General features: G+C 51.8%; 1 protein-coding gene across 1 annotated transcript in view; it reads left to right on the forward strand.

Moving 5' to 3' along the window:
* The window catches only part of EBF4 (EBF family member 4), a 57,542-nt gene extending 53,689 nt beyond the window's left edge, over positions 1 to 3,853 (forward strand). Inside the window, exons 15-17 of the mRNA XM_049651054.1 lie at positions 648 to 845; positions 2,566 to 2,641; positions 2,885 to 3,853. Of these exons, the coding sequence (XP_049507011.1) occupies positions 648 to 845; positions 2,566 to 2,636 (269 nt within the window). The 3' untranslated portion in view covers positions 2,637 to 2,641; positions 2,885 to 3,853. The remainder of the gene's footprint in view (positions 1 to 647; positions 846 to 2,565; positions 2,642 to 2,884) is intronic.
* The last annotated feature ends 9,166 nt before the right edge of the window (positions 3,854 to 13,019 follow it).

Here is a 13,019-nt window from a genome sequence, read left to right on the forward strand (position 1 = left end):
GGGGGAGGGGTTGGGAAGGGAAACATATGTGTAGAGAAAGTTAGCTTATATTGTGAGCTGAGATTACGGGGGGGGGGGGCTTTGTAACAGGAACCTGTGTGTACCCCCAAACTTCATCCCTGACCACTTGCCCCAGCTCTGCTGTGAACCTTGATCTTTGACTCTAACCTTGGTACCCCAAAGTCCATGAATGTTTCTTAGCATCTCAGAATCCCAGTGGCTTTCAGCAGGAACCCTGACCTATTCTTTTCCATCACTTCCTCATCATTCATCTTGGGGGACACCTCCCAATATTTGGTTTTGTTGAGTACTCTGGTTTTACTTTTATTTTGAGCTGGTCTGGCCCTGTCATTTGCAGCCCTGAGAAAGGGTCTGTAGAACATGCAGAGAGGCAAGTGCTAGCCCGGGACCCCAAAGACACCTAGCCTACCTTCAGACCCTGCCCTATACTGGTCTCCCCCGGGCCCTCACAGCACCCCCCGCCCCCCGCCAGTAAGGTCTGAGCCTGGTGCCTGGGTCAGCAGCCCACGTGGGGCCCACTGCCCATGCCGGGTCCCCAACTGAGCTGCTCACTCTGGTGCTATCTCCCTGTTGTGTCTCCCACCGCCTTCCCTGCTGCGCCTGCCCCTCCCCGCCCCGCCCCGGAGTCATGCCCTCTAGCCCCCCGCTGGCCGCTGCCTCCTCCATGTCCCTCCCGGCCGCCGCCCCCACCACCAGCGTCTTCTCCTTCTCGCCTGTCAACATGATCTCCGCTGTCAAACAGAGGAGCGCCTTCGCCCCCGTGCTGCGCCCACCCAGCTCCCCACCCCAGGCCTGCCCCAGAGCCCAAGGAGAGGGGCTTCCAGGTGGGTGATCCATGCTGCCCGGCTATGGCCTGGTGGAGCAGGGGGGCTTCAGGGGCCCACTCCGTCCACATCTCACCAGAGCCTGGGGCTTGTTGGCCAGTTTTCCCTGAAGGGTGTAGAGAAGGGAGTTCTGCGGGGTCTCAGGAAGTCCATCAGGAACCCACTTCCCTAGGCCTCATAGCTTGGGGTGGTCACACTCTGAAACTGCCAGTTGGCCACGTGGCCAACGAGAAGATTCGAATCTCAGTTGGAGGAGGTCTGGAAACCACTCCCATCCCCACCTGGTTGAGCACAGAACAAAGACCCAACACTCGGAGCTGGAGAAACCCCACACAGGCTGCGTGCCTTTGACCTATGCCTCCTGGTGTCCACGAGAGGGTAGCACACACCGCCCTGAGAAATTGGGTCACTGGTGGGAGGGAAGGGGACTGGCCTTAAATACGGTTTAACCCGGCTTCCCCGCCCCCATTTTATTAATTTTTTTAATGTTTATTTATTTTTGAGACAGAGAGAGACAGAGCATGAATGGGGGGAGGGTCAGAGAGAGAGGGAGACACAGACTCTGAAGCAGGCTCCAGGCTCTGAGCTGTCAGCGCAGAGCCCCATGCGGGGCTCGAACTCACAGACCGTGAGATCATGACCTGAGCCGAAGTTGGACGCTTAACTGACTGAGCCACCCAGGCACCCCCCGCCCCCATTTTATAGATGTAGAATTGAGACTATGTCACCCCTCCCACATGCCATTAGTGAAATGGTCGTCATCTGTCATTTATCTCCTTCAAGTCAGCATCCAACTTAACAACGCTGGGCCCTGACCAGCAGTGTATAGTGAGTCAGGAAGAGTCACATCCCCTAGAATAAGATGACTTTTAGGATAGGCTCGTTAGAGAATGTTCTAGGATGATTTAAAAGGGCACAGTCTTTTTTTTTTTTTTTTTTTTGCCTTGTTTCCAAGTTTTGAATAATTGTTTTTTAAGCTTAATTTGGGAGAGAGAGGGCACGCACGAGCTGGAGAGGGGCAGAAAGAGAGGAGAGAAGACTCTCAAGCAGGCTTCGCGCTGATAGCACGGAGCCAGACTTGGGGCTCGAACTCACGAACCATGAGATCATAACCCGAGCTGAAGTCAAGAGTTGGCTTAACCAGCTGAGCCACCCAGGCACCTCTAGATAATTTTTCTTAACCTGAGTGTGCCTGGAGCTTAAAATGTGAAGGTTGGGGAGAAGAGGGCCATTGATTTCTCCTACCAGCAGAGAGATCATGGAGGGCAGGGGTTTAGGCAGGGGCGAGGGTGACCGAAGTGATGAATTTTGTGGGCATACGGGAGGGAGATATGTTGCTGCCACATTAGGTGTCAGTACTCCAGGGGGCTGACCTCTTTCCTGAGCTGGCACTCTGTCTCCTCACCTTGACCCAGGCCCTCTGGAGGCAGCAGGGCTGGGAAGAGGAGCCCAGAGTCCCCTCTTTCAATTGAGGAAGTTGGGCCAGCAAGGGCTTGGGCTGCACCCCCTGAGAGAGGTCTGAAGGGCAAGCTGCACCTAACTGTCTGCAGTGCTGACCCCAGGCCAGGACTAGGAGTGACCGAATCCCTGCAAGGCTCCCCATAGCTCTGCCCTCAGAAAGTGCTGGTGCCCTGCATGCTGTCCCCTGCCCAGAGGCACACGGGCAGATAAGGCCCCCAGACCGCCCAGAGCTTACAGTTCCTCTCTTTGCTTACGGCAGACCAGCCTTTTGAAGATTCCGACAAGTTCCACTCTTCAGCCCGGGGGCTCCAGGGCCTGGCCTACTCCTAATCGCGGTAGGTCTCTGGCTCAGTCTTGCTTCCTCTTTTGGCCCTGGATAGACTCTCTGTCCAAAAGACTTTTGCAAGGATGGGGACCTGGGGTCCGAGTCTCCGTTCTCCAGGGCCCATCTAGACAGCTGTCGGGGCCACACAGCCCCACCCCCCGTGGCCAAAGCTGAACAAGTGGAGAGAAGTGGTTTCCGGTCCCCTGGCAACCAGCCTTTTTCCAGGACCTTCTTCTCTCCCTCTCCCCACCAGGTCTGCGGGTGTTGCCCCCACCGAGCCCGGACTGGAGGGCCCTCTGGGATTCACACTCATGTCCCGGATGGCAGCACAGACAGATGCAGAGCCAGGGCTTCGGGCAGACATCAACCCAGGGGCCTGAACAGGCCTCCCTGTGCTTCCGGCCTCCAGCCCCACAGGCTTCTCTCACCTCCCCTTCTTGGGGCCGGTTGAAGGCCTAGCACTGTGCTGACGCTCTTGGCAGGAGAGCATCCCGAGGTCCTGGGATGCTGGGCCTTACTGGGTCGGTTCCTCTGGAAGAGATGGGCCTTGTGCAGACCAGACCATCAGGTGGCAGGAGCCGGGGATGGGGACTGTGGGGAAGAGGACAGCTCAGGGAGAGGTCCTGTTGGTGTCTGACCCACCACAACTGGCCCAGCATCCCAACTTCTCTCCGGGGCAAAGGGTGGTGCCCAGTGGCCTCAGGAGGCCTGCCCAGGCTCCCATGGAGCTTCCAGCGGCTGCTCGACCCCCGTGGCTGCTCCCTCCGAGGCCTGCACACTCATGCTTGCCACATTACCAATCCCACTGGGGGCTTCTGGCGTGGAGGGTGCCGAAGAGGGAGCGCCAAGCCCCCCGAATTGTGGGTCTTCCTTCCAGTGGCTGTCTTGTGGACTCTGGCCCCACACGCACATGACTCTGGCCGACCTCATAGCACCATGGAATGGGCCTCGCTGCCACCGGCCTCATATTCTGCTCTGCTGAGGTTGGAGAAATCAGAATAATAAACACAGATGCAGGTGGCCGCCCGGCCTCTCTTGCCTGCTTCCTTGGCGTGGGTCTGCTTTTCTCTGGTTCTGCAGCTCTCCCGGGGCCCCTCCCAGCCGTGTCCCCGTGCAGCCTCCTTGAACCTTGGGCTTCTTCAACAGCCCCAGCGTTCAACTGAGTAACCCGTGTTTGCTCTCAGGTATTGGTGGGGGTGGTGGGCAGGCCAACAGGCCTGAGGACTTAGGACACGGGCTCCGCCTCAAGAGCTTAGGTGAGGAGCACGATCTGGCCACTGAAAACTCAGTACCCCCAGCTGTCTGGCCAGGACCAAGGCAGGGATTGTCAGAGGACTTCCTGGGAACCAGAGCAGAGCAGACCAAACACTGCTCAGTTGTACCAAGGTCAGAAGTGAGATCCATTCTGCATGGAGGTGGCAGGGCCTCCCTGGGGCAGGGCAGGGTAGGGAAGCTTTTGGTCCTGAGGTTGCCTCTTTGAGCAAGTCCCAATCACCCCCCTCCCCAAGCCTAGGCACCCTTGGCTCTCCTATCTCAGAGTTTGGGAGGAGGGATAGTAAAGTGGGAAGATGCCCAGGCTCATTTACCCCTCCTAGGATGAATTCCCGCCATTCCCTGAGATGTGTCCCCTAGATCCCACAGGTCTAGCTGTCTGACTCTGGAAGCCATTTTTTTTTTTTTTTTGACCCACTGTCCAGGGAGCCCAACATCCATCTTCAGGCCTCAGGCTTTACTCTCTTCATGGTTGTACTCCTTGGCTCTGGCCTCTGGAAACGCTGTCCTTCCCCAACCCACGGGCCCTGCAGTCTTCTGGACAAACCCTTGCCCAGGCAGATGGGGTGTTCGTGGCATTCAGAGACCTTCACTCCCTTCCCTTGTGTTCTTGGTCAGTACCTGGGGATTCATCTCACCCATGACAGGCCCATGACAGGGGTAGCCTTCTGGTCATCTCAGTGCTCACCTGGCCTCCCCCTCACTTCTGCTCCCAGCCCGTGTTGCAGAACCCTAAAGCCTGCCAGCCCAGGCCCTGCTCCAATCAGGCTCCAAGCAGTTCCCACTGCCCCAGGCCTTCGCAGGCTGAACGCCAGCAGAACTGTAATCTGCACTGGACGAAGGTGGTGGCTGGATAGTGGTCACACTCCAGTTCTGTGGTTGATATAAATGACATGGGTTATCTGTCCTCAAAGACCTCAACACTGTGCTCCAGCCCCCATCCAAATGAAACACTGCCCACTCCCTCACGTGCAGCAGGCAGTTCTAAATCAACGATGCTTTTGCCTTGGACTGAATCGTGTCCTTCCAAAATTCGTACACTGAAGCCCCAGCCCCTCCTTCCATGTGTTGTATTTGTAGGTAGAACCTTTAAGGAGGCGATTAAGGTTAAGTAAGGTTGTAAGAGTGGGGCCCTGACCTGACAGAACTGGTGTCCTTGTATGAAGGGGAAGAGACTCCGGAGTTCTCTCTCTCCACTGTGTGAGGACACAGCGAGGTATCCATCTATAAGACACAAAGAGAGCCCTCACCAGGAACTAAATCAGCTGACACCTTTATCTGGGACTTCTAACTTGCAGAACTGTGAGAAAATATATTCCTGTTGTTTAACCCCCTCAGTCTATGGTTTTTTGTTACAGCGGCCCAGGCTGATATGATGTTCTTTCCCACTTGTCTTAGTTTGGCTTCCCTTAGAAGCAGAACCTGAGACAAGTGAATATGATGTTCTTTCCCACTTGTCTGAGTTTGGGTTCCCTTAGAAGCAGAACCTGAGACAAGTGCCCTGCTGGAGAACTCTGGGAGACAGGGTAGAACACAACTCAGAGCTTTCCCACCTGAGTGGCAAAGAATCTGGGATACTGATCCTCCAGCCCTCCTGTGCAATTGCCTGAGGCCGGCTCCCAGGAGATTGCCCCTCTGGCACTTCTGGCCTGTCCTCCCATCTGCACAGAAAAAGCCACCAGTTAGGCTTTTGTTGTAGGATGTTGCAAGCAGGTACCGGAACTGGACTATAAGTCCGAAGGGATATGGGCAAGCCACCGACAGCCTCCACTCCTAGCCCTTTAGAGAGGGAGCATCTCCAGGAAGTTCTCTGCCTTCCTGCCACCTGTTTCCCGACAGAGCCCAGCTACTGTGTTCTGCATCCTACCCTGGGGATCTGGCGACCTTTGGGGCTGCGTGTAGCTCAGGCAGGACCCACTGTGGACAGGCTTCCCTGACTCAAGCTGCAGAGCTAGGCAGCAGCTTTGACCAGCCCTCCTCCTGACTTCTGCAAAATGCCCTTCTCCCCACCTGTACCTATATTGGCAGTACCCTTCTTCTTCCAGAAAGAAAATTCTCCCAGAAAAACGGGAAGTGCCATGCATTTGGGGAAAAGACAGTCTTTTCAATAAATGACATTGAGTCCATTGGATATTCAGATGAAAAAAATTAAACTTGACCTCTGCCTCACACCATACACAAAAATTAATTCTAGGTGGATTCTGGATCCAAATGTGAAAGCTAAAACAATAAAGCTTCATGCCCTTGAAGATGGACTAGAAGACTTTGGCCAGAGTAACCTCTAAGGTCTGTTTTCCCACTGCATGGTCAATTTTATTTTATTATTATTTTTTAAAGAGTTTATTTTTTTAAGGAATCTCTACACCCAACGTGGGGCTCAAATTCACAACCCCGAGATCAAGAGTTACACGCTTTACTGACTGAGTTGCCAGGGGCCCCTGCATGATCAATTTTAGAATGAGGTAAGGATTGAACATCCTTGAAGTGGTTCGAATGGACCCCCAGATATCTTTTCTCTTCCCTGGGATAACTTCTCTAAATAAGAAAAAGTTCAGGGGTGCCTGGGTGGCTCAGTCAGTTAAGAGTCCGACTCTTGGTTTTGGCTCAGGTCATGATCTCATGGTTCGTGAGTTTGACCCTCACATTGGGCTCTGCCAGGCTCTGCACTGACCGTGTGGAGCCTGTCTGGGCTTCTCTCTCTCCTTCTCTCTACACCCCTCCCCTGCTCACTCTCTCTGTCTCTCTCTCTCAAAATAAATAAATAAACTTAAAAAAGAAAGTTCATACATCACAGTGTCTTTCTCATGGGCTCTTCACAGACCGTGTTTCTCTGAAGTCTCTAGCCCCTAACCTAGGGTGGCCCCTCCCGCCTCCCTACTCACGCCTTTGCACCTATACCCTTGACCTTCCTTCCTCTGCTACCATTCGGTGGTGGCAGTAATAACACCCAGTGGGAGGAAATGGGCCACCTCCTTGAGGCCACCATACTTGAAGACTGGTGTTCACAAGAAGACCCCCAACGCGAGGATCCTGATGAGTGTGCAGCATTGACTATCCCTGTGGACTCATTCTCCTATCGTTTCCTGAACATTCTCTTTCTCTTCACTCTCATTATGAGATTTAAAATTTCTTAAAGTAATCTCTACACGCAATGTGGGGCTCATCACAACCCAAGATCAAGAGTCTCATGCCCTTCCAACTGATACAGCCAGGCACCCCTCATTATGAGATTTTTAATGACCAGAACTTCTCAACTGAATGTAGTCTAAGTTATCAATCATTTATTTATGGTTGTTTTTTGGTAGGTTTCTTTTTGAGAGAGAGAGTGAAACATGAAAGGGGGAGGAGCACAGGGAGAGAGAGAGAGAGAGAGAGAGAGAGAGAGAGAGAATCTTAAGCAGCCTCCACACTCAGCATGGAGCCTGACTCAGGGTTTGATCCCAGGAAACGTGAGATCATGATCTGAGTCAAAATCTAGAGTCCTGTGCTTGGGGCACATGGATGACTCAGTAAGTTAAGCATCCAACTCTTGATTTCAGCTCAGGTCATGATCTCATGGTTCGAGGGATCGAGCCCTGGATGGGGCTCTGCAATGACAGTGCAGAGCCTGCTTGAGGTTCTCTCTCTCTGCTCCTCCCCATCTCTAAAAATAAACATTAAAAAAAAAAAGAGTTGGACACTCAACCAACTAAGCCACCTAGGTGCCCCCACTTCTTGTATCCTTTTAAGAAATCTTTACCTACCCCCAAATCAAGAAGATATTTTTATGCATGGTATGAGCGAGGAGTTCCGTTTGTTTTTGTATGGATGCTCAGTTGGCTCAGCTCCATTTATTGAAATGACCAACTTTTACCCACCACACCACAGTGGGTGCATGAATCAAATGAATTTATCATGAATCAAATGTCCATATATGTATAGGTCTGTTCTGGATTCTCTATTCTGATCCACTGGTCTTTTGTTTATATTTACACACTATATATGTGTGTTAATACATACACTATCTTAATTACGTTAGATTTATAGATGTACACACTATATATGTGTGTTATAGATTTACACACTATATATGTGTGTTAATACCACACTATCTTAATTACGTTAGATTTATAGTAACTTTTGATATCTAGTATGGCAAATTGTCCAGCTTAGTTCTTCATGATTATCTTGGCCACACTTGGTCCTTTGCATTTCCATACCAATGTTATAATCAGTTCATTAATTTCTATTTCAAAAACCTGCTGAATTTTCCTTGGCATTGCATCTGTAAATTTGTAGAGCAGTTAATGGAGAATTAATGTCTTTGATATACTGAGTATTTCAATCTATGGATATTGTATATTCCATCACTTATTTCTTTTAAAACTCCTCTTAATAATATTTTATAGGCCTCTGTCTTACACATCTTTCATTTATTCCTCGGTATTTGATTACTTTATGCTATTATAAATAATATTTTCTTAATTTCACTGTTTGTTGTGTGTATGCAATTGATTTTTGAATAATAACCTTATACCCAGCAACCTTGCTTAACTCACATATAGTAATACTTTATCCATAGATTTTCTTGGATTTTTTTAGCTACAAAGGACAGTTTTACTTCTTCATTTCCAGTCCTTCTTTCTTTTTCTTACCTAAATGCACCGGTTGGACCCTTAATTCACTGTTGAATAAAAGGAGTAATAGTGGACATCTTTGTTTTGTTCCTGACCTCAAAAGGCAAACTTGGACTTTTCATCATTAATATCATGTTTGGTTTTATAGATATCCTTTTATTCCTAATTTTCTTTAAAAATTTTTTTAATTATTTAAATCATTTAATTTAATCAAATGCTTTTCTGCATATCTTGAGATCATCACATGATTTTCTCCATTATTTTGTTAACGTGCTGAATTGCATTCATTGTACGTGTGATGTTAAGCCATCGCATTAACTGTCTACTTATGTGTTTGACGGCGAACTCCCATCCTTTACCCAGGAGATACCATTTGTTAATAGGTAGTCCCTCTCCTGTTTCCCTCAATCTCTCTCTCTCTTTCGATCTCAATCTCAATCTCTCTCTCCTTTCATCTCTCTCCCTCCCTCTCTTTCAATCTCAATCTCAATCTCTCCTTTCATCTCTCCTCCTCCCTCTCTCTCTTTCAATCTCAATCTCAATCTCTCTCCTTTCATCTCTCCCCCTCCCTCTCTCTTTCAATCTCAATCTCAATCTCTCTCCTTTCATCTCCCTCCCTCCCTCTCTTTCAGTCTCAGTCTCAATCTCCCTCCTTTCATCTCTCTCCCTCCCTGTCTCTTTCAATCTCAATCTTAATCTCTCTCCTTTCACGTCTCTCCCTCCCTCTCTCTCTTTCAGTCTCAATCTCAATCTGTCTCTCCTTTCATTGCTCTCTCTCTCTACTGCTCTTCCCAGAAGGCACTCATTGGCCCTCACCTCCCCGATTTCTCAGGAAGATAGGCTTCTGGGAAACAAAATGCCGAGCCCTGCAAACTGCCGGGGTACATCACCCTGCCATGCTACCTTCTGGGAGCAGGGCTGCAAACACAAAAGAACACATGTAAATTAATGTCTCCCTAAGTCACTCTACCTCAACTCTAACCTGTCTCCCCCTAGCTGGACTCCTGGCTTTGGGTCCCCTTTACTGGAATTGCAGAAGGGCACTCGTGGGCCATCTTTCCAGAAGACCCTGCCTCCACTTACTTCCCAAAGGGAAAGGGGCCCAAATCTCCCTGCCTTGCCAAGCAGGGGGCTTGCAGGGGAGCGGAGTGGCAACCCTGGACAGATGGCGTGGTTCTGGGTTTAGAGCTGTGAGGACTGCCAAGGGGGTTCTAGCTGCACAGACGCCCCCACCCCCCGCCACTGGAGACAGAATGGAAGAGATCTCCCGACTCGAAAGATACAGAAAAGGCTTCGCACCAGGACAATAACACAGACAAGGCCATTTTGGGGGCACATTCTTTAGGTAATTTTATTCCTTGAGAGAGCAGGAGCCAAGTGTTTAAAAGGGGAAGGAAAAATGCTTCAGCAGGTCTGTTGTTCCTTGGGGCCCAGCAACCTGCCATCTTGTTTCTTCAAAGCCTTTCCTTCCCCATCCATCCCCTGCCAGCCTGGGAACGAAAGCGGCTTCTGATGTACCCCTGGCTGTGCAGTGCACCCCTCGGGCGGGCGGACAGGGCTGCCAGGGCTCCCGGCGGAGCTGGGGGAAGCTCCTGAGCCGCTGGGAGAGGGGAAGCGTGGACGCATCTCCGTGGCAGGGCTGCGAAGGGCCGTGTATCTGGCACTGTGGCCAAGGGATGCTCCACAGTTTGGCAGCCATCCCGTGAGTCCAGGAAAGCCCCCCCTGGCCTGGGTCCCTGTCCCTGATGGCCCTCTTGGGGTTCCACTCACCTGGGAGCCTGGCTCCCCTCCACGCTTCCGCCCACTCGCCCAGAATCCAAGTTCACCTTCAGGTGGGTGGAGGAGGGCCCCGGCCACTCTGGGGCTGGCGTGGACTCAAGCTTCGGCTTCTGTGGTGAAAGCTGGTTTGTCTCGGGCTGCTCCCTAGGCCCTTCTGGGAGCCAGGCCCAGAAGGCCACCTTGCCAAGACAAACTGTGGCCGCCGGGTGGAATGTGGTGGGGTGGCTGCCGAGGAGGCCCAAACTTGGCAGGCCTCTCAACGGTGCCCCGGCCCGTTCCGCAGCACGGAGCCCGACGGGGTTGGGCCGGGCCGGGAGCAGTTACCGAGACCGCTGGGCACCTCGCTGCCCTCTTGTTGAGTGAGGCAGGGACGCCCCCCTCTCTCGGTCTCACCCGAAGACCGGAAGCTCATAATGAAGCCTCAAGGTTGACAGAAGTCCTTCACACCTGCTTCCTTGGGGGAGCAGTTCAGGAGCAGAAGTTGAGGAAAGAGGGGGTCACAGGGAGCTGTCTGGGCCCGTGTGTGTATGTGCAGAGTGAGGCCTGTCAGAGCGAGAGGAAGAACCTCAGCAAGGCCTCGAATTCCTTCAGCAAAACCCAGACTGGGGGGGGGGGGGGGCTACCCTGTCATCAGAGCCCCCCGTTTACTCAGCACTTGCCGTAAGCCTAGTCCCTTGGGTGGGATCCCCTGAAACAGAGCTAAAGTGGGGACGTGGGTGCTGGCGAAAGGGCTCTCTCGAAGAAAAGCAGTGAGGGGAGCAGAAGAGGGCAGGGGAAAGAGCTAAGAATGTGGTCTCAGCAGGAGTCTGACACGATCCCAATGGGGACCTCTGGAGCTTGAAGGCCACCACGTTGGACCCTCTCGGTGGCAAGGAGATAGCTCTGATGGCTCCGTGCCAGTCGCCAGTTACAGGCTGCCAAAGCATGTAACCCCAGTGTCAAGAGGCTCCCGTTTGGCCAAGAGCAGTACTCGAGAGAAGCTACGAGCTATCAGTAGCCGACACGCCCTGCAGTCGAGGGATGGGTGTGCCGGCTGGTGAGAAGGTTCTGGATGCGACGCTGAGGGCCTCCACCATCCCCATCGCCAGCACCTCGAGAACAGGGGCTAGGCCTTCAGAGCACCACTACTCCGGTGACAAGGACTCCCCTTCTGTCTCAAGAGGGGGAGCATCCTGGGCTGTTGACAAACAGGAAGGTCAGACGACGCCCACAGCACTCTGTAGCAGAGTGGGACCCACGGCTAGTGGGGCCGTTGACTCAAGAGCAGCCACTCATTAAGAGGTGATGGGTAGTGTCTACACCGGCCCTGCTGACCCAGGGCCCCAGGTTGTTGGGACAGATGCCTGTGCAAGCCGCCATCCTCTTGGGCCTGTCCTTTCCCCTCCCCACCCAGGTCGGGCCCAGTTTCCTTTCCCCACCTCCCAGATCAGGTGACCTTCAGTGGGTCCCGAGAGGAGGGGAAGGGCTGGCACTCTTGCTATCCCTCTAGTCTCTTGCCAAGACGTCATCTTGGCATCAAGGCCTGCTTCCCTTTTCATGCTCAAGAGCCAATTTCCAAAACAAAACAAAAAAACACTGAACCTGCTCTGTTTCTCCCTCCGAACCGCTAAATCTAAAATGCATACAGAAAGGTCACTTTGTCCTGAAGTCAACTTTAGCTCACATTAAGAGAGCCGCTCCCGCGGCACCTGGCTGGCTCAGTCGGCGGGGCACGCTGGATCTGGGGTTGTGGGTTCAAGCCCCACGTTGGGTGTAGAGATTACTCAAAAATAAAATCTTCATGGGGCACCTGGATGGCTCAGTCAGTTAAGCGTCTGACTTCGGCTCAGGTCATGATCTCACGGTTGGTGGGTTCGAGCCCCGTTTCAGGCTATGCATGAACAGGGCAGATCCTGCTTGGGATTCCCTCCCTCCCTCTCTCCCTCTCTCTCTGCCCCTCCCCAACTTGTGCTTTCTCTCTCTCAAAATAAATAAATAAATAAATGTAAATAAATACATAAAATCTTTAGAAAAAAAAAAAAGATAGCCACTCCTGCTTTCTTTCGATTAATGTTTGCATAATGTATCTTTTTCAACCTTTTTAAAAATTTTTTTAATGTTTTTTTTTTTTTTAATTTTTTTTAACGCTTATTTATTTTTGAGACAGAGAGAGACAGAGCATGAACGGGGGAGGGGCAGAGAGAGAGGGAGACACAGAATCGGAAGCAGGCTCCAGGCTCTGGGCCATCAACCCAGAGCCTGACGCGGGGCTCGAACTCATGGACCGCGAGATCGTGACCTGAGCTGAAGTCGGATGCTTAACCGACTGAGCCACCCAGGCGCCCCTAATGTTTATTTTTGAGAGAGAGAGAGACACACACAGGGCAAGTGGGGGAGGGCGAGAGAGAGGGAGACACAGAATCAGAAGCAGGCTCCAGGGTCTGAGATGTCAGCACAGAGTCCAAGGCGGGGCTCGAACCCACAAACTGTGAGATCATGACCTGAGCCAAAGTTGGACGCTTAACCGACTGAGCCACCCAGGCATCCCTCTTTTTCAGCCTTTTACTTTCAAGGTGCGTGTATCTTTACATTGGAAGTGAGTTTATTATAGTCTATAGTTGAGTCCCGTCTTGTAAACCACTCAGCCAATAAGCTGGGCTCTTAAGTGCACTTTTCATTATGTATCTTCAGCTTTGACGAATAAAAACCATCTCTTCTTGTTTTGGGGAAAAGATGATGCTG

Source organism: Panthera uncia, assembly GCF_023721935.1.
Source record: "Panthera uncia isolate 11264 chromosome A3 unlocalized genomic scaffold, Puncia_PCG_1.0 HiC_scaffold_11, whole genome shotgun sequence".
In the NCBI taxonomy this organism is placed as follows: domain Eukaryota; kingdom Metazoa; phylum Chordata; class Mammalia; order Carnivora; family Felidae; genus Panthera; species Panthera uncia.